General features: G+C 41.8%; 1 protein-coding gene across 1 annotated transcript in view; it reads right to left on the bottom strand.

The window, feature by feature from the left end:
* The window catches only part of LOC138279655 (cytosolic non-specific dipeptidase-like), a 280,513-nt gene that overhangs the window by 163,154 nt on the left and 95,898 nt on the right, over positions 1-21,461 (bottom strand). The window contains exon 2 of the mRNA XM_069219419.1: positions 18,051-18,155. Coding sequence (XP_069075520.1) covers positions 18,051-18,155 — 105 coding nt within the window. The remainder of the gene's footprint in view (positions 1-18,050; positions 18,156-21,461) is intronic.

The raw sequence follows: 21,461 nt of genomic DNA, 5'->3' as shown, positions 1-21,461 counted from the left end.
TCCGGAGTATACTGATAAGTGTATGAGATACTTGGTTTATGTTGTAATTTGTGCGGTTTAGTAGGTCGATGGTGAAGTCGACGAGTCGAGTATGAGTCAAAGTGAGTGAATGAAAACTTCGATGGAGATTTGGTGAGCTAAAGTGCACTAGAACAATAATCCATTGATAAGTCAAGAGTAGAATTTGCGGGTCAAATTTTGCTTGCCAGTGTGGGATCTGAGAAGGAGAGAGTAGCGGCCGAGGCTAAGCAGAAAAGACACTAGCGGAGGCTAGGTGGGATAGTGCACAGAGAGTTTGGAGGAGAGAGACAATAGATGGAGTTAGACTGTTTACAGCGATAACCCCAGAGGCCAGAGGTTGAAGACAAAATGCGGAAAGCTCCTTGTAAGACTGACAAAAGTCCTTCCAAAGACAAAGAGGCTAGGAAGCCCTGGTCAGAGGTAGATGACTCAGACGATGATGAGTTCCTTAATCAGTTACTAAATGATTGACCACCGCCATATGCGATTGATGACAATAGACCGAGTACCAGTACATGTCCCACAGGTTTGGCACAAGAGAAGGCAATAACGAATCTGACACAGGTTAGTCCTGTCTCGACACCTGTCCCGGTGCAGAGTAGTTTTGGTATGTCCACTGCCCAGGTTATGAAATTTCAGCTGCAACCGCCACAGGTTCAGAGAATTTACCCCGATGTACCTTTTTTAGAGACTACCACAAATCTGATGATGCCGACAGAGCAAGTAAATGGGAGACCAAAGTTGATTCAGACTGAGCCAACTCCACCTTTACTGCCCCAGGTGCAGCAGCAAATGATTCTGAATTATATTTTGGTCACGGGACCACAGTCAAACTTGGCACCAGTGATGAACCAGAATATGGGAGTTAATCCTCCACAGGTTTTGGGGAACAGACAGTTGCCAGCCGCCATATCTTTGCCTATTACGGTTGGTTCACCAATACCATTGTATGCGCAGGAGAAGCCTAGTGTATGTGATCAAGGGGTAATGATACAAAATATGACAAGAGGAGGGTCCGTAGGAAGCTTCCAAGGAACGACTCCAATGGAACCGACATTTGAAGGATCTAGATCCCTGTTAAATTTCAGTCCGATTGGGGCTCCTCCAGAAACCATTAGACAGTCAGGTTCAAGACTGCTGACACCGCAAATCTCGAGTGTGAATATACCACAGACATCTTTAGCGCAGGCTGGGAATTTCACATTACAAGGTTTAACAGCACAACAGCTGACCAATTGGCTAGACAAGCTTAATACTCCACAGACTGCTACTGTAGCCACAGGGAGAGCGGAAGGAGAAGAACACCTTCATTTTATGAGGTTGGGTATGGAAGCCAAAGAACTTGTTGAAGGGAGCATGGGTGTGAACAGGTTAGAGTCATACACAGAAGCAGAATTGAGATAATTGTGTCCAAAGATAACTAGAGAAGTGAGCAGTGTGCACCAGAGGTTGGCAAATTTAGCAGACAAATATGGCGTAGATTTAGAAAATACCAGACATCTGAAGAGGAGTTACAGGTTAGATTTTCAGCCCAATGATTTTGAACACATGAGGTCTACTGGAATGAAAGTGCACCTCAAGGAGATACAGTAGAGTGCAGAAGTTTGGGGAGCCTTAGAAAAGTGGGAAGGCAGATGGGCGAAGAAAAGAGACAAGAGGAAGAGTGATTGCATAGAGCAGTCAGCAAAAGCATTACCGGATACAGGTGCGGTAAAGATGTTACCAATGAGAGAGACTGCTGGAGGGGTTCTCGTCCACGTACCGTGGACTAGAGGGGATATTCTTTAATTTATGAATGATTTCCCCAGGCTGAGGGAGAAGCCAATAGAGTAGTATCAGCAGACGGACAGGTTTGTGAAACTTGCGAAGTGTCTTTGGGACGACCTGAATACTCTTTGAGATCATAGTTCCAGCTGATTTGTGGCTTGAGTGCAAAAAGAGCGTGGATTGGCCGACTGAGGAACTGGCAAGGGACCGAATCACAGGAGCACCGTCTCCTAAGGTGATGAAGTATTATTATAAGGTGATTGAGTTTCTGAAAACGAGAGTTTCGCCGAAGAATATTGATTGGCAAAGGATTGACCGAACGGCTCAGGAAGTCAAGGAGTTGATACATGCCTATTATGAGAGGTTTTTGAAGGCGTTTAAGCACTACAGCGGTACAGAGGTTGTTGAGGCGAAGGGCATGAATCACCTTGTGTTTAGGTTTGTGGAAGGGTTGAGACCTGAGATTGGCCAGATGATTAAGAGTCACTTGATTTGCTGGCAAGCAAAGCCGATTGACGAGGTGTTGCAGTATGCGAAATACTGCAGTGATGAGACTGAGTTAAAGCAGAGAAAGTTGAAGGAGAAAGCAATGGTGATGCAAATTAAGGCAGCACAGACAGGGATGCAGGGAGGTTGTCTACAGCAGATGGTGCAACAGCCGCAAGGAAACGGGATGTTTCAGGCGCAAGCAAGAGGTAGAGGTCAAGGAGGTTTTGTGAACCGAAGTCCAGATTTGAATACTGTAGTAGTTCATAACGATGCATAGGGAATGAAGAAGATGTTACCTTGTCATGCTTGCGGGGTCATTGGACACTGGAAGCGGGAGTGCCCGATGATGGTGCAGGAGGGTGTTGTTCAACAAAGCAATGATGCCAGTTCATTCCAAAATGTGAGAGGACCGAGATTAAGAGGTCCAAATACAAATTTCCAGAATAATGTGAATCAGATGCAAGGGTTTAAATCCATGCAGCAGGTGCAGATGCCGTGTATACAGCCAATGCAGTTACAAAAAATGCAGCAGCAGGTCCCCATGGTACCTAGACAGCGAATGCAAGTGGCTTTCGTACCAATGGAACAGCAACAGGTGATGCTTCCTCAACAGGTCACAGGTCAAAGAATGAGTCAGAATCGCACAGTACAACAATACCCATTGCGTGGTGAGAATGGAATAAACGATGAATGGTCGGATGAGAGCTCAGGTAGTGAAGAGTGTAGGCTTGCAGCGTCCTTAGAGGTAGACCAGAAAGGACCCTGTGTTCAGGGAAAGGTAATGGGTCACAAGGTTTCATTCTTGGTTGACACAGGAGCTACACGCTCTACAGTCAAAAGCGCAGAGGTTCTGAAACTGCCCCTTCTGGGACGGACAGTTAAGGTAGTGGGAGTAGCAAACCAACTCCTGACTAACCTGATCACAGATCCAGTTCATGTTGAGCTTGGCACTTTCCAAGGATTGCACAGATTTGTGGTTTGCAATTCAAGTCCAGTGTCCTTACTGGGAAGAGACTTAGGGGCCATATGTACGAACACATTTTCCCATAGACACAGAATGGGTAAAACGGTTTGCTCCATCTGGCCCTTATTGTGCAAGACGAGGTGTTCAATCAACTGTTCCAATGAGGGAATTGAGGTCCAGACAAACAGCGATGATGAAGGGGAGGAACAGGTTTCGGAGCCTGAAACTGAGACCACAGACGAGGAATATCCTCTGATTAATTTCTTTCCGATGTTCACAGTGGCTGATCTCCCAGCAGACGTGCAGGGAACAGTTCAAGAGAAGGTGTGGGATTTGACAGGGAAAGAAGTAGGACTGATAAAAGGAGTAGAGCCAGTAAAGTCAGTGTGAAACCAAACACTGCGTTCCCCCAGATACCGCAGTATCATATGGCGCAAGATGTCCTTATGAAGGTTGCACAATTAATTGCAGATTTTGTGAAACAGGGAGTCTTGAAAGAAGTGATGAGCAGTCCATGTAATTCACCAATAATGGGACTGAGAAAGCCTTGTGGGAAGGTTCGGATTGTCCAAGATTTAAGGAAGATCAATGACATAGTGGTTTTCGGAATCACCTTCCATATTCAATCAGATATTGAAGAAGGATTTGGAGTCATGGGAGCTGCCTTTCCAATCGACTCTAGTGCAGTACATTGATGATTTGTTATTCGCATCCAAAACGAGGGACGAGTGCAAATATGATTTGATTGCCTTACTGAATCACTTGGGAAAGAACGGGCACAAGGTGTCCCCAAAGAAAGTGCAATATTGCCAGAAAGAGGTGAAGTACTTGGGTCATCAAACTGAGAAGGGGGTGAGGAAGTTATCCAGGGAAAGAGTAACTGCACTGTTACAGATGAATCCCCCAACAACACGGAGAGATGTTAGGATGTTTCTGGGAATGGTGAGTTACTGTTGTCAGTGGATCCCGAATTTCTCAGTCATCTCCAAGCCATTGGTGAGACTGACGGTCAAAGAGGGGCCGGATGTCATAGTTTTGGGAGAAAAGGAAATGAAAGCGTTCACTGAGTTAAGAGAGAGCATGTGCAGGGCTCCGGCTTTAGGTATGTCTGATTACACAAATTCTTTTGTTCTGTTTTGCCATGAACATGATGCATGTTCTTTGTCTGTCCTGACACAGGTCCATGGAGGTGTAAACCGACCAGTAGCATATTTTTCAGCTACTTTGGACCCAGTTGCAGCAGCCCTACCGGGTTGTCTGCATGCAATAGCAGCAGTTGGACAAAGCCTCACACAGTGTGAAGGCATAGTGATAGGACATCCTATAACAGTCATGGTCCCTCACTCAGTTGAAATTCTGCTGACTCATACTAAAACGCAGCACATGACAAATGCAAGATTGACCAAATATGAAATGATTATATTGGGGTCACCAAATGTGACGTTAAAAAGATGTACAGTGTTGAACCCGGCAACATTGCTTCAAGTGAAAATACAGAGGTTGAAAATGTAGAAGATGCAGAACATGATTGTCTTGAGGTAACAGAAATGTGCACCAAACCAAGGCCTGATATTAAAGATACCTAATTGGAAGAAAATGACCAAATTATTTTTGTCGATGGCTCATGTTTGAGAGACTCAGTAGGAGTGCTGAGAGCCGGATATGCTGTATGCACGATTTCTGGTATCCTGGAAGCATCCTGGCTTCAAGGAGTGCATTCCGCTCAAGTAGCTGAACTGGTTGCTCTTACCAGAGCTTGCCATGTCTCTGCTCAGATGAGAGTCACTATCTATACTGATAGCCGATACAGATTCAGAATTGTTCATGATTTTGGCCAGTTGTGGTCACAGAGGGGTTATTTGACCTCTTCTGGTTCGCCAGTGAAAAAATGGTGAGAGAATAAAGGAGTTGTTGCACACGATTCAGTTACCTCATGAAATGGCCGTGGTGAAATGCAGTGCACACCTGAAGTCACAAGACTTTGTTTCAATGGGAAATGGATATGCGGATCAAATCGCAAGGTTTTGCGCATTGAACTGTATATCGTTTAAGGATCAATGGGAATTGTTGCCTGAAAAAGAAAATGAGACATGCACAGGTTACGCATAAAGGGTGATTGACACGTTAGAAGAGTTGAGATTGTTGCAGGGTCGTGCCAGCAAAGATGAGAAGCGTTCTTGGGTTAGGATGCAATGCGTACAAAGACCAGATGACTTGTGGGTTTCAGATGAAGAGAAAATGGTCTTGCCGAACAGTCTTTTGTCACAATTTGCAGGGTTTTACCATGGTCAAGCACATATTGAGAGGGATGCTATGATCAGGTTGTTCAAGATTGACTGGTTTAACCCAAAGTTCAGATAAGCTGCAGAAGTGATTTGCCATTGGTGTGTCATCTGCCAACAGATGAATGCGGGGAAAGGGACAGTGGTGAATTTGAGTCACATTGGGAGAGCTGGAGGTCCATTTAGCAGAATGCAATTGGATTTTATTGAGATGCCTGTGTGTGGAGGTTTGAGATATGTATTGGTGATTGTGTGCATATTTTGTCATTGGATTGAAGCAGATCCTACATGCAGAAATGACAGCCTCACAGTAGCGAAGCTTCTGCTTAGGGAATTGATACCACGTTTCTGTTTTCTGATCTCTTTAGAATCAGATAGGGGAAGTCACTTCAACAACGAGGTGGTTAGGTTACTGTGTGCAGCATTGAACATTGAGCAGAAGTTGCATTGCAGTTACCGCCCTGAAGCATCAGGACTAGTGGAACAGATGAATGGTACCCTGAAGTTGAGAATGGCAAAAATGTGTGCAGCCACGAATATGAAATGGCCTGATGCTTTACCTTTGGTGTTAATCTCAATGAGAAATACAAGACTGTCCCCACATGAGATTCTCATGGGTGGAGCTATGAGACTGCCTGCAGTGTCTGCGAATGCTCTTGTGAATATCACGGATGATATGGTGTTGGACTACTGCAAGGGTCTGGCTGATGTGGTCCGCTTTTTTTCTCACCAGGTGGAAGCTACCACCCTGCCACCGATTAATGATCCAGGACACAACCTGAGAGCTGGTGACTGGGTTGTCATCAAGAAACAAGTAAGGAAGGCGTGCTTGGAGCCACGTTGGAAGGGACCATATCAAGTGATACTAACAACTACTACTGCTGTGATGTGTGCAGGAGTTCCGAACTGGATCCATGCCAGTCACACGAAAAAGGTGACGTGTCCAACTGATGAGGAAGTTGAATTGTTGAAAGTACCAACAACAGAAAAGGAAGTCTCAAGGCTGGAGAGTGATCAAAGGGGAACTGAATCAGAAGGAGAGGCCGTTGAGGACGGCTTGGTCATTCCAGTAAGAGACAAAGAAGAAGAGATCCACAGGGGTGACAATGAGCCTAGCTCAACTGAGGCAGCAGGAGAGCCTAGTCAGAGGGGTGTTCCCCTAGAAGCAGACGATTATGAGAATGGGCTACAGCATTTGACAGACCCAGAACGCGAAGGAGTTGAGGTGGAAGAGAGTCAGAGTGTCCAAACTCCTCCTGAGCAGATTGGAGGATCATCAAGCAAAAACTCCATAGAGCCAAGAGAGGGCAAAGGGTTGCCACAGGAAAGATCAAAGACCGGAGAGGTACGGAAAGGAGACAAGTGGCCAGAGTTGCAAGTGAAGAGGGGAAAAAGTGGTTGTCGAAGATGCAATAGAGGAAGAAGTTGATACAACAAGGAGAGAAGATCTAAGTGAAGGAGAGTTGCAAGGTGATCGCAAGTTGAAAAGAAAGAGGGTAGCAAACAGAAGGTACGCAGGTCCTGAATGGGCGTATGCAACAACAGCTGAATGGCAACAAGAGTTCTTGGCATTTTGCTTTGATCGAGAGATCCCAGGTCAATACTTTGGCACCTGAGCTTGGCTGAAAAGACTGAATTGGTGTAAAGATTGAACTAAAGTTGAAAATTGGGAAAAGAAACTGAGAATTTACTGGATGAGACTTTGAATACCTGAATTGACTTTTGAAAAACGATTTTGACAAGCTGCTAACCTGAATTGACAAGGATCCTGGGAGTGAAACTGAAAGCTGTAAATAACTGCAAAGAAGAAAAAAAAAAAACATTTTGTTTGACTTTGCTGTGGAAGAGAGAAAAAATGTAACCATCCTCTCTTGTTTTTTGGATTAACCATCCTCCACTTTCTGATTCTTTATAGATCATGGGTAACACTAGACAGGATAATAGAGGAAGTAGGCGTTGTAAATATTTGAGTGTTGGTTTAGGTGTTGTGTGTGTGATATTCATTGTGGCTGTCATTGTGGGTATGACACTAATGGATAAGAGTGGGACTAACAATGCTACAATTCCTGAGACTACCACTGCACTAGCAGCTTGAGAGAGGTTTGAGCTGGATACGAGATGTTTGCATGAGGGAACTAAAGCAAAAGGGGGACTTTCCACTAACATTTTCTATCGCTTGCTGAGTGAGTATGTTGACACAATGGATGCAAAGGATTGCTTTGTGTGCACACAGATTCCTGTTTCGGGACAAGAGGGGGTTACCTATCATAGCTTGCCGTTAACTTATGGGATAAATTGTAGTCTGCTACTAACAAGATTTTATAACCAGGAGGAAATACAATACTTCTATTCTAATCATGATTTAGTGTTTTCTTTTGTGCCTATAACAGAGGATTTGAGAAGTGTAGCTAGATCCTATAGTATAAAGTTAGTTAAAGGATTCTTTGAGCCAACATTGACAATTAGTACGTCTTATGCACATCGCAATAATTTGACATGCTTGCTTACATCTGTAGAGAAACGCTTTTTAGATCACACGGAGGATAGGAGAAGGGCATTAAAGAGTAAATTAGAAAAAGGATTGCAGCAGCGGGCTTTTGCTAGTAGTGAAGGTTATGGTGCAATTAGGGAACAAGGGAAGCTAGCTTTAGATGCATTACACGCAGGGAAGCTTTGTATATTCTGGCCGAAATCATATTATGACAATGTGTTTGTGGGAATGAGTGAATGTAAGCATGTGTTTTTGTTTCAGAGTAAATGGACGTTCATGTTAAATGGACTGGATACAGCGATCCCAGGGATCTATTATATATGTGGACTTAATGCTTATTACTGTCTTCCAAAGGGATGGTATGGGACATGTTATTTGGGGATAGTTTTCCCAAAGATATATCAACTTGACGATTTGAAAAGGTTTCCGAAATTGTCTGAATTACATCGTACTAGACAGAAGAGAGAGACCGCTGCTGTGTAGTGGGAGACATATTTGGGACGATAATTCCCTCAGTGGGAGTTATCTGAAACTCCATATAGATTCGAAAGTTGTCTACTAATGTTGATAACATGCTGACAAATTTTTCAGGGGCTATACTCCTGATGGATACTGAACTTGCTGCTGAGAGGGCTATGACTCTTCAAAACAGGCTTGCTTTAGACATTCTTTTAGCGAAAAATGGCGGAGTTTGTAGGATGCTTAATGAGCGTCATTGTTGCGCATACAAACCAGACAATAGTAATGAGATTAGAAGTGTGCTTACTAACTTGATTAGGGATAGTACAGACTTGAAGGAATTGATAGAACCAGGTGTTTGGGAAAAGGTTGGAAAAGGGTTCGCTTCAGTGGGAAATTGGCTTAGCAACATTTGGCATGCGATATTGTCTAAAATAGTACAGGGAATATTGATTGTTATAGCTTGCCTATTTGGATTGTGGGTGGCATGTAAAATCAGCAAAAGAATAACATTGAAGATGGCGAAAAATAAGAGGGAAAAAAACAAAGGGAAAAATTGTATAGGGAAAAATCAAAGGGGAAGCCAATAAGGGAAGAGATTGAACTGACAGAATTTTAAGATGTAAAATTTGTGGGGAAGGTTTTGTGTGATGACAAGAGTCATCAGAGGAGGGATTGTTGGAGTGTGTCTTTTAAAAGGAATATTAACATGAAAAGCTTGCAATATATTGTGTGATGAAGCTGCATAGAAAATGTGTTAACATAGAAAATAATGCTCACGTTTGAAATGTGCCCATGGGAAGTGGGTGCCAATGTATACGCAGACTAATGAAAAGGCATGTTAATTCTTAATTATTATGCAATAATGTTTTGAATTTGTATTAGTATATCATAAGTAGAATTATGTGTTAAGAGTTTGCGTTATTAAATTAGAGGGCCTTAGTTTAGGGAGGGTCTGGGCCTAGCTGTCTGGCCTCATATTAAATTGCATTTTCTAACGTGTAACGTGCTGTTCTTCTGAAGGACCCGAAGCTGTACTTTTCCAGGAGTTATGTGTGTGTAGCCGTAGTAAATTCTTTCTCATGAGAACCGACTTGCTCAAGGCAATGTTCTTGCTAAATGCAACAGTGTAATTCAAACAGGTGCAAGGTTAACTGTACTAGGAGAAGACAATGAAGACACTGACTGGAGCGCAAAGTGTAACTTTTCCTACCTGACATTCCAACCGTTGAAGATGTCAATAACATGGACCAATCCGCGACATGAGAACTGTGGTTTGTGGAAAATTCTGGCAGGATGCTTGAAAAATTATTGGGTGGAGATAACGATGCGCAAATTATTATCCAATGAGGGGTAAAGGGCTAATTAGACAGTTTTGATTTAATGGCGTAACCCAAGAAGAAACGGACTCTCTCACTCACATTCTCACTTCCAAGAGGACTTGCCACTTTTGAGCTACTGAGCTACTATTCTTCTAGCGTTTTGTCCTGATACTTTAAACCATCCTCTACCCATTCTTACCTGATACTTAATTCTCCTTCATTCCTTAGCTATGCTATCTTGAGACTTTGCCCGTCCTATCTCTGCTGATGGTGAATCGATTGATATCCTGAGGACGAAGACTGACGCTGTTTGCTGATCCGTTGGATTGGTAACTATCTGATACAAATTTGTAGTTGTCTGCTTGCCCTTCTTTCTAGGTACCAACTGCTATTTGCTAGAGGCCATAGTTTAGATGTTTTCCAAATTCGTGTTCACTCTCACTTCCCAGAGGACATGCCACTTTTGAGCTACTGAGCTACTATTCTTCTAGCGTTTTGTCCTGATACTTTAAACCATCCTCTACCCATTCTTGCCTGATACTTAATTCTCCTCCATATGAGGGAATGGTCCTATTCCTTAGCTATGCTGTCTTGAGACTTTGCCCCGTCTTATCTCTGCTGATGGTGAATCAACTGATGTCCTGAGGACGAAGACTGATGCTGTTTGCTGATCCGTTGGATTGGTAACTATCTGATGCAAAATTGTAATTGTCTGTTTGCCTTTCTTTCTAGGTACCAACTGCTACTTGCTAGAGGCCATAGTTTAGATGTTTTCCAAATTCGTGTTCGCTAAATGTTTTGCATGAAGCCCAACATGCTAATGCTAATTTGAGGTTCGTTAGGATGTTCGCAAATAGCTTATGCAAATAGACAAATGACTGAATTCTTGCTTTGTTGAATCATGTATTACTGAGACTCTGCTAAATTGCTTCATATTAATGATGTGCCTAAATACTGAATGAATATTCTCTGTGCATTGATTAGTGCATTCTGATTACTAATCAGAAGAGTTTCTAATGAGGTTTATTGCTAATGAGATTAACAGACATTATGTTAGATTGTAACTAATAGGGAAATAAATATCCTAACACTTAATTAAATTGGTGTGGTTATTCATGACTGAAAGGTCATGGTGTGTTCGAAATATTAAATGTTATTGATTAGTTTGTTGATTAGTTATTGTAATTAGTGATTGGTTTATTGATTGGTGATGACAAGAAGACATCTCGTACTTGGAAGTCCCCAAACGTGGTCCAACGGTTTGTCGACCTAAACGCGTCTCCTTGTAAGTTTACTTATTAAGGCTATGACGCGCTAACAATGGCGGCCGTGGTGTTGTGAATGGGCTCGCTTATGTGAAACTTTTTTACTTTTAATTTTCAATTCATGTGGCAAGAAAAGCCCGGTTAGGAGTTTACGATGCTAATAGCTCTTACTTGGACAAATGTGAGACCCTTTGCATTGCAAATGCTTGTTAAATTAATCTTCCTTTGTCATTTTATGCGCACTTCACTTCATGAGATAGTAAGCAGTTGGACACATGAAGCAATATGACAAGCAACAGCTTGACAAAGGTAAAAATGTTAGGGCCAGATGTACAAAGCATTTTTCTGGTCACAAATGTCCTTTAAGGGAAACGGGCTGCATTTAAAAAAAAAAAAGATTGCTTTATTAAAAAGCAATTACAGACAATGTGGTCTGCTAAGCCCAACAGGCCGCCATCCCTCAGATGGCTGTGATTCCTAATCAGTTGCAGATTGCAACCAACCTCATTAATTTGCATGAGGTAAGTCTATTTGTGACTCACTAGAAATTGTTAATGAAACTCAAAGGAGTTTCATACATTAGGAATACCAATTTCCTAATTGTGATTCAGAGAGAATCGCAATTAGGAAATCAGTATTCCTAATGTTAGTACATCTAGCCCTAAGTTTTTCTTTTGAGCACCAGTGATCACAAAACAAAGCAGCTAAGATACTTCTCAAGCTACATAATGACTGCAAAGCTTGGAAAGAAAGGAAAGCACAATTATAAACTGAATTCTGATATTGTGGATGTGCGACCAGCTTTTTTCACAAAGGAGACTTTCGGCGCCATCCCTATAAAAGTTTAATCATTTTGATGCTCAATTGATAGCCTTTGAAGGGTTCAGGATAAATAGTCTCCACTAAGATTTGATATACATTTTTAAAATCACTCGCAATATTTTGTCCTGAAGAAGGCTGACTTGAAATGAACAGTGGGCTCAAATGACATCGATACTTAATGAGATGTCATAATCTGATTCTTTTGAAAGCATTGCAGCCCTTGACAATGCCTAATGAATTTGTCTATAGGTGTGTCAAGCAGACTCTCCATGAGGATATAAGCCGAAACGTGAAGGTTTCAGAACACGGTGAACCATCCTGTTGTATTCTAGAACAGATAGGTTCTAGAATGATTGAGGGAGAGGTTTGAACGGGAGATGTTGAGAGGCACCGCTTCTGTGAGGACGGGCTGTGAAGTCTTCTGTCAAGTGGTTGGGCTGCTTTATGAGGAACCTGAAACGTATAAATAAAAGAGTTTACAGAAGAACATGCCGTTTACCTCTCATGACTTACTCCTATCACTGGCGACGAAGGTGGGATAGTTTTCTGGCTCAACACACTCAACTCAATGGCAGCGTGGGATTCAGTTGATCCAGCGGTGAGGCAAGGTGCCTGCTCCTGACCTGCCTTTCCAATTTCTTCCGGTGGTGAGGATTTAAGTTTTTTTTTTTCCACATTTCCCTGAGCGTACACGATGCTCGCGCACTACCCAGTAGTTTTTAAAGTGGTGCGAGGAAGTTCAACCTGCGCACGCATCAGCGCGCTCCGTGCTGTTGCAATATTTACATAGCAACGGAGAGCAGGCACGGTGTACTAGCGCGAGGGAATTCCTTGCGCACGCGTCAGCGCGCTCCGTGCTGTTGCTATATTTATATAGCAACGGAGTTCACGAACAGAGTGCCAAAGTAGACCTCACACCTTACTTCCTCAATATGCTCGCCGTCTACACTGGTTGCTGTGTTTACATGGCAATGGAGTCTTCTTACTTTATGACGTCTGCCGTTTACTTCTGTACTTCTGGAGAAAATGCCCCGTGGTTGTTGCTGAGGAACGTACATCTAGAAAAACTTTTTTTTTCTCTTTCATTTTTTTTCCATTTCTGATGTACATAGCCTCCTGATTTTGTGTGTACACTTCAGACAATACTACGCTGATGCACACAGCTCTACTCAAGAACGTGCACAATCTTTGGAATCTTCTTTCGCTGACGTGCACAGCATAATTGCCCAATTTTGATATACACTCTACTGAAGAACGTACACAATCTTTGGATTCTTCTTTCGCTGATGTGCACAGCATAATTGCGCAATTTTAATAAACACTGTTTCTTGTATCATTTTAAGTACATGTTTTTCCATATTGGTTACTAAGTAATATAGTCTGGTGTACAGAGGGCTTCTTCTTAGTTCTGAAAATGCAAAATGTAACAGCGCCTCAGTTTTTTCTATCTTCTTCAGGGGAACCTCCCATCAAATGGGCAAAATGGAAGAAAGTATTTGAGCGGTATGCCAAAGTATGCGGTACATCACTAAGTACTACTTTCTTACTTCACTGTTGGGATCGGAAGGCAAAGAAGTATTTGATCATCTTCCACCAGACATTCCAGACAGAGAAGCAATAGATCTTAATGAATTTGAAATTTGTATACGTAAATTGGATATCCACTATCTTCCTAAAGTGAGCACCATCTTGGAACGTTATTATTTTAGGAAAAAACTGCAAAGGGAGGGTGAATCAGTGGAGGACTATATGACAGATTTCAGGCATCTTTCTTCTTCGTGCAAATTTGCTTCACTCACTGATGAGAGAATAAGGGAGCAGTTCATGTTGGGTTGTAACATTGAGAAGGTTCGGGAGGAATTGTGGCTTAGAGATGAGCCCTCTCTGGATGATGTTCTAGGTTTCCCCTAGTGTAGAATCCTCTTGGGTGGTTTGTACAGTAGCAGAAAATAATAAGAAAAGCTTCTATACGAAAAGGAAAGTGTTGGAATCTTCCCCTACTGTGAGAGACAAAAGGTGTTTTCAATGTGATAAACAGGGACACTTTGCTAATGATAAGAAACGTCCAGCTCTCAGAGCAGTATGTACATTTTGTGAGAAGCAAGGACATTTTGCTTCTGGCTGCTGGTTACGAAAAGCCTAATCAAGTGTCTATGATGATCACACTGATTTCGATGAAGTCCTGGACTCTAAAGATTTTGATTGTGGACAAATTGTTCTTCAGGTGGGGAGGAATAGAGGCCCTCTTGATTTTATTTTAGTGGAAGGAATGAGACACAAGTTTTGTTTGATTCTGGGGCTAAGATCACCATTGTCTGCAGTGATTTTTTCTTTTGTTGTCTGAAAGGTAATGTCACTCTTCTTAAACCTGACATCAAACCATGTGCTTATGGGGGTGAAGTAATTCAACTAAATGGATACTTCATAGGTCTAATTGAATACAAAGGCCGTTTTACGTCTGGTAAGATTTACGTATCTAAAAAGGGTGACAGTATCATTAGCTGGTGGCATCAAAAGGATCTTGGAGTCATGTTGGATCCCAATAGTGTTGATCCTATTATATTGAAAGACATCACCCATGTTGAGTCTGGGTCATGTCAGGACTCTGATTCCAATTTGCAACAGGCCTTGTCTCAAGAGTTTCTGGTTGTTTTCAGAAATGAGTTGGGTTGCTTAAAAGATTATCGGCATGACATTAAACTTGTTCCAGATTCTATTCCTTTCTGTAGTAAAGTTAGAGATGTTCCGATTAATGTGAGAGAAGAGATGCTAAATGAATTGAATAAGCTAAAGTTGCAAGGCATTATTGAGGAGGTTGAAAGCACTGCTTGGTTGGCCCCAGTAGTTACAGCTAGGAAATCCAGTGGTTCACTCAGGTTATGTGTTGACCTCAGAGAGTTAAACAAATGTATGGCTGTAGATAGGTACCCATTACCTAATATTGGCCAATTACTAATGATGATAGGAGATACTAAGGTATTTAGCACTATCGATATGGCTTCATCTTATCATCAAATCCAACTTACTGAAGCTTCTATGGATCTCACAGCCTTTATAACACCATTTGGCACGTTTAGGTATACCAGACTTCTGTTTGGTTTAATCTTGGCAGCGTATGTGTTCCAGAGGGTTATAGAGAGGATCCTGAGAGGTTTAGAAGGTGTTTGTGTATACCAGGATGATGTTCTTGTTTATGGGTGAGATCATGCTGAATATGATTTTAGAGATAGACAAGTGTTAAGGAGAGTAAGTGAACACAATTTAACAGTCAAATTGGAGAAGTGCAAATTTGGTACCAAGACTATTGTCTACTTAGGCCACACCATAACAGGTGAGGGCGTTGCCCTCAAAGCTGATCTTGTTAACACAATTCAGGTGATGGTGTCCCCTTCCACAAAAGAAGAGCTCATTAGGGTTTTGGCAATAGTTGAATATTACCATAAATTTGTTAAGAATTTTGCCGAGATCACCTGTAATATGAGAGGCCTTTTGAGAAAAGGAGTTGATTTGGTATGGAGTGAGGTGTGTGAAAAGGAATTTAATTTGATCAAGGAGAAATTATCTTTGGCTCCTTGTCTCAGAAATTTTGATCCAAAAAAGAATTCCATTATCACGACTGATGCCAGACTTAAAAGGTTGGGAGCTGTATTACAACAGGGTGGTTGTGGGCCCCAGAATACCATAATGTTTTTGTCAAGGAGTCTCAAAGGTGCTGAAAACAAGTATTCGGTGATAGGAAGAGAAGCATTAGCTGTACATTGGGCCATCAAGAAATTGAGAAATTTGCTGTGGGGATCCACGTTCATTGTCAGAACGGACCATAAACCTTTGTGTGAGGTTTTCAATAAAAAAGGTGTGGATTCCATTTCCTCTAGAATCACCAGGTGGGTGGTTGATCTCCAAGAATTCGATTTTGAAGTGAAATACATTCCTGGTGTTGAGACTGTGATAGCAGACACCTTATCCAGATTAGTGTCTGAAACACATCAGTTTCTTTTGATGACGGAGTATGTGAGGAAGGAGTAGATTTTGTTTGTGAGATCAATCAAGCTGTGATTTTGGAGAAGAGATGGTGCCATGAATTGGACGGTGATTCTACTCTACAGGGCGTCATTAATCTCAACATATGTGGATGTAAACACAAACACCAAGGTGGAGACAAGTGTAAGGAGTTTTGGCTTATAAAAGACCAGTTAGTGACCAGAGATGGGTTACTGTTACGGGGTACAAGACTAGTACCTCCAACCAAACTAAGAAAAGAGCTACTGGATTTAGCTCATGAGGGACACTCATCTCTAAGATGAAAGAGAGATTGAGATCTAGTTATTGGTGGCCCGGTATGGATATCCAAGTTGAACGTCTGGTGAGGGAGTGTGTACAATGTTCAGAGAGTGAGAAAAGTATGAAACCGAGAGTCCAACCCATGGTGTTGAGAAATCAGCCTGAAAAGCCGTGGAGGGATGTTTCCTTGGATATACTTGGTCCTGTACATGGAGGTGGTCAGGAAATGTATATCATTGTTGTAATTGACATGTTTTCTCATTGGCCAGAAATTCATTTCTCTAAAGGTATTGAGACTCAATGTGTGATAAGCTTTCTCAAAGATCTATTTCTAAGGGAGGGCTTGAAACTCTTCTTACAGATAATGGAGATCAACTTGTTTCCAGAGAGATGGAGGACTTTCTTCATCTGAGTGGGATCAATCACAAAAAATGTGCTTTGTACCATCCAGAAGCCAATGGTATGGTTGAGAGGTTCAACAGGTTCCATTTGAAGGAGACCGTAGCACTAGCCAAGAATGACAACAAGAACTGGAAAGATGAAGTCATTAAGAGAGTTGGAATATATAGGCTGACGCCACGTACGACAACTAGGGTATCTCCGTTTGTTTTGTTTCGCGGAAGGTGTCCTAACACTGTTCTAGAACCAGGTTGGGTGAACACATTTTTGGATAATGGGGATCGTCTTAATAAAAATATCTATAGAAAAGAGAAAGAACTATCCAAAGTGAGGAAAAGCGAAGTCCATTTTGATCGTAATCATGTAGTCAAGGTGACCAAAGTGAAAGATGGGGATTTGGTTATGATGAAACGGCCTGATCTGTCTTTTGGTGGGAGTAGGTTATCCAAACCATTGAGAGTCATTAAGATATTTACCAATGCTGTCAAAACCTGTGATCATCGAGTGTGGAATCTTAATAGAGTTGTTCTATATAAGGGTGGAGTGGTACAGGAAAATCAAGATGATCACGAAGACTCGACCAAGGTTGAAGGCAATCCTGGAGACAGAGAGTTGGAAGATAAAACTTTGCTGAGTAAGTCTTCTAGGAAAACTCAGAGCCCGGCATATCTTTAAGACTATGTGTAACCTACGTATTTAAAAAAAAATCTTTTTTTTGTGTGGAACTTTTTTTTTTTTTTTTTTTTCCTTTGTTTTGTTTTCTCGCAAGTTATTCTGCACATTTTACTGTGTTGTTTTATGGTTGTTGTAAGGGGGGAAGTGTTGTATTCTAGAACAGATAGGTTCTAGAATGATTGAGGGAGAGGTTTGAACGGGAGATGTTGAGAGGCACCGGTGAGGACGGGCTGTGAAGTCTTCTGTCAAGTGGTTGGGCTGCTTTATGAGGAACCTGAAACTTATAAATAAAAGAGTTTACAGAAGAACATGCCGTTTACCTCTCATGACTTACTTGTAACACATCCTTTCCGAAATATTTTAATAGTAAAACTGGTATATTGATTCATTCAGATATATGAAAAATGTAAAAATAAAAATCATTGATTTTTTTAAAGGGTTTTCTCTGTACTCTGATGGCCTGTTACAAATACTTGTACCTATACAAACTATTCCTTGAGGAAAGCTCCAAGTCGAATATGAAAAGCAGTATATGGAACACTACATTTTCAATCAAAAAGAAGTTGATAAATAGCAGGGGATTATTTGTATACTTTTAACATGTTGATCCACAGTTTCTACACATAGGTTCACCCTTGATTTTATGAGCCACTTAGTTACTAACACCATAAGTATTCTACGAGTGTCCCTCATGAAAGGTGTCTACCACACATCCGTATTAAGCCTTGATGTGATTGTTCACGTGAGGTATGTACACATTTCTGCGGCAGTCCCCTTTTACGAATCATAATGGAACAGCAGCAGAAGCCTTACCTGTATATATGTGTCTTGATGGGCATCGATGTACGAAAAATCCTTGTCAACTTGCGATGCCTCTGCCAGAAGAATTAACAAAGCCAGACAGAACATTGATGACATCTGTAAAGAAAAAAGAAAAACCCATGGAAATGTTCATACTCTGACTGTATGCAATTGTCAACAGTAAGAAAAAGCATTAATGATATCTAAAATTTAATTTAAAATTAATTTCGCTATATGATCGTTGGGGGATACACAACACTGGCCTTGACTCAGTTGCTTAAAGGAAAAGCGTGCTGGGATACTAGTCCACCTTGATCAGCATCTTTGTTAGTTTGTCAGTCCACTCACAATTACACCACATTTTCGGTAATTGTGCCATCACAACTGGTAACTATTGTATTACCGCAAGTTTAGAACTTAAGGGCGATTAAAGTTTTGGCCATACTTAAAGATGCAGAGTTAGCACAGGCACAGATTTCCTGGGTGCATAAGTCACGTTATGTTTCACATTTTTGAAGTCAGTGTGGTATAAACACCACAAATAAATAGAAAATAAATACTTCGGCAGTTTTTAGCTTGTTTACTATAAAACGCTTGTTGCATTCAATGGAAAACATGCTCTCATTTAAACAATCACTGAAATAAGTGAAATGTCTGCTCAAGAAGTGTCTGCCAGCCGTGCAGGATGTGGCAAACATGGCAAGGAAAAGAAAAAATGTCCAGTAATCTTGTTACCAGACCTGTTTCCCTTCTATTGCATTACATGCGTTCATGCAAGTTAACTTACCTGTGTTGGTAAAGCCCTGTCATGTTAATTTTTTTTTAATATTCATGGAAATAACCGGCTGAACCCGGCTGGTCGATGTTACGAGTCTGCAGAAATGGCTTCCAAAGCTATTTATTCCTGCACCTGTTAGTCTACGATATTTACTTTGATTGCCACATCGAAAGTTATGTGTGTGTTTAAATGACTATAGGGCCTGTTTTGCCTACCTTAAGTGTAATTTATGTCAACAAACAGTGGAATTTGGCTCTGGATTACCAGTCCTGAGTGGATATTGTCTACATGAGTGAAGAAAATCCATGTGCCAGCACGTGTCAGCTTTTTGTAGAGGCCTACCCAGTCTTGAGAATTAAGGGGCTTATTTATGGGGAATTGGTAGGACATTGCTGCAAGTCTCCAGGTCCACCTCAATGTGAAAGGGCAGGAATGCACAGTTTTATGCAACATAGTGCATTCCTCACCTTTTCCTTGCACTGGTGCACAATTTGCTGTCTAGCGCCAACGCAGGCACCCTTGCACCATGGTGCAATGGAATCTGCACTGCATGCAGGATTGTTTTTGTGCAGGTAGGGGGTCTTTCCTGTGGAATAACAAGCCAGAGAGGCGTGTGCCTCTTTCTATATGTCCTGCAATATGCAGCATACATGATAAAAGTAAAAAATGAGAGGAAGTGAAAATATTTCTCCTGGTTACGCCTGCCCGGGGAGGTATAAGGTTTTGGTGCTTCCCCAGGTTTACATGATTAAGTAAACCTGGGTCATCGTCAAAAAGCCCATGTAACCCATCCTTGGCGCAGAATGAGGCAATAGAGACTTGCTTGGCTTTGACTTACTCCAAATCTATGAAGCCATTGAAAGCCATGCAAAGTGTCTTTGCCCGACCTCATAGATATGATTGAGAGGTTTGCACCACCAGCGCGTCAGAAAAAGGTATGCTCTGGTGGCACAAGCCTCTCATTAATATGCCCCAGACTTTCCAATCAAATTGCCATGTGAGTGGTCAATTTGGGCATTGAGAATACTGGTAATGTTGTAAGTTTTAGAATGCCTGCCTTATATTTACTACACTCCTCAATTTACACCTAAATAAAATGTGTCATTGGTGTAGTAGATTTGGGAAAATGTGGCCAAAACCATATTCTAAAGGGGGTGTGTGTGGGGGGGGAGGGTTGAGGGGTTTGAGGGGAATGTGGGGGGGAGAGGTTCTTTAACTTCTATACCACAACATATAGTGTAAAGTGTCCAGTGAAATAGAAATAAATGGAAATGGTTTGTGCAAGGAGAATACCTGGGAGCTTTGTGACTATGCAAAGGTTGTAGATGTCAGCAGTGCAATGTGCAGATGTAGGTCTACCTATCAAGTATTTACAACTTTGTGAATCAGTCCATGCTTGTTTGTGTTGTCTATGTGTCTTTAGGTGTGGGCGTACATGTGGGGTGCAGCAGTATTCATTGCTTTACATTTCAGTTTCTAAATTACTACCATACACAGGGTATCTACATTCTAGTGTTGTATGCTGCCAACAACCAGCTCACAGTAGCAAATCATTTTAAGCTGTGGACCTATAGTAAACATAATCGATAATCATAAACTGCTGCTCGCTTGAAATGTTTTTCATGGTTCTCAGCAATATTCAGACCTGACTCAGAAATATTTAGAAAAAAAATCATAACTTACTGAAAGAATATATAAAAATATTGTGCTTTAAAATGAGTGAACTAATATGTCTCCATTTCAAGCTGTGCATGATGCTCATGGTGGCCTTTAAGTGTGTGTGACATGGGCCCTTGTTTGATATGTCCTGTTGCAATGTTATGGTGGTAGTGTGTTCCCCTGAACTTTCCCCTGTTATTATTTGTGTGTTGAGCATTGCTCTGTGCGTATGTTGTATTCTTCTCCACTGTTGACATATGTTGGTGGTGTGTCACACTGCTGCCACCCTGTTATTAGTGCTACAGGTTATCATATTCAAGGCTTCACTTGCAATTTATTTTTGAGGTGTGCAGTTTGTACATACACCGCTCCATTTTACCCAATGTAGTTAGTTTGTAGCTGTAGTTCTTGCACTAAATAGAATCACCATATATTTAGGGCTTTAAGTGGGATTAGAAAAGTGGAGGGGTCTCCAAAAGGGGTGAGGCCTGTGTTAATAATGGTGTGGCTTAAACATATAAACTACATTTCTGTGCTTCCCATCCAACCAGTATTTTGGTTCCTTTCTGAGCTTTCTGTTATTTCGGTTGTGATATGGAACCACGCAAGCGGCAACCATGCATGCCTGAACAACGCGGTCAGAACAACGACTGCGTTGTTTCCACGTATGCCTTTACCACGCATGCCTTTACAACGATTTTTCATTGCAAAGGCATGCCTAGTAAAGGCATGTGTGGAAATGACATGTGTGGTTGTTGCATGCCACCCACACCCTAAAAACAGAAATACCTCGACCCCCCCACCCTTAAAAACTACTGATACACCCACCAACACTGAGCTCTAAAACCGACCCCACCCCCAAAAATAAAACTACCCAACCCCTAAAAACAAAATTACCCCGACCTCCCCACCCCCACCCCTAAAATTCTGCCCTCTGCCTGCCCTGAATACAAAATTACCCCAACCCCGCACCCCCACCCCTAAAA

The sequence above is a fragment of the Pleurodeles waltl genome, chromosome 2_2 (genome assembly GCF_031143425.1).
Source record: "Pleurodeles waltl isolate 20211129_DDA chromosome 2_2, aPleWal1.hap1.20221129, whole genome shotgun sequence".
Lineage (NCBI taxonomy): Eukaryota > Metazoa > Chordata > Amphibia > Caudata > Salamandridae > Pleurodeles > Pleurodeles waltl.
The sequence above is the reverse complement of the archived record's forward strand: the minus strand, read 5'-3'. Positions and strand labels throughout refer to the sequence as shown.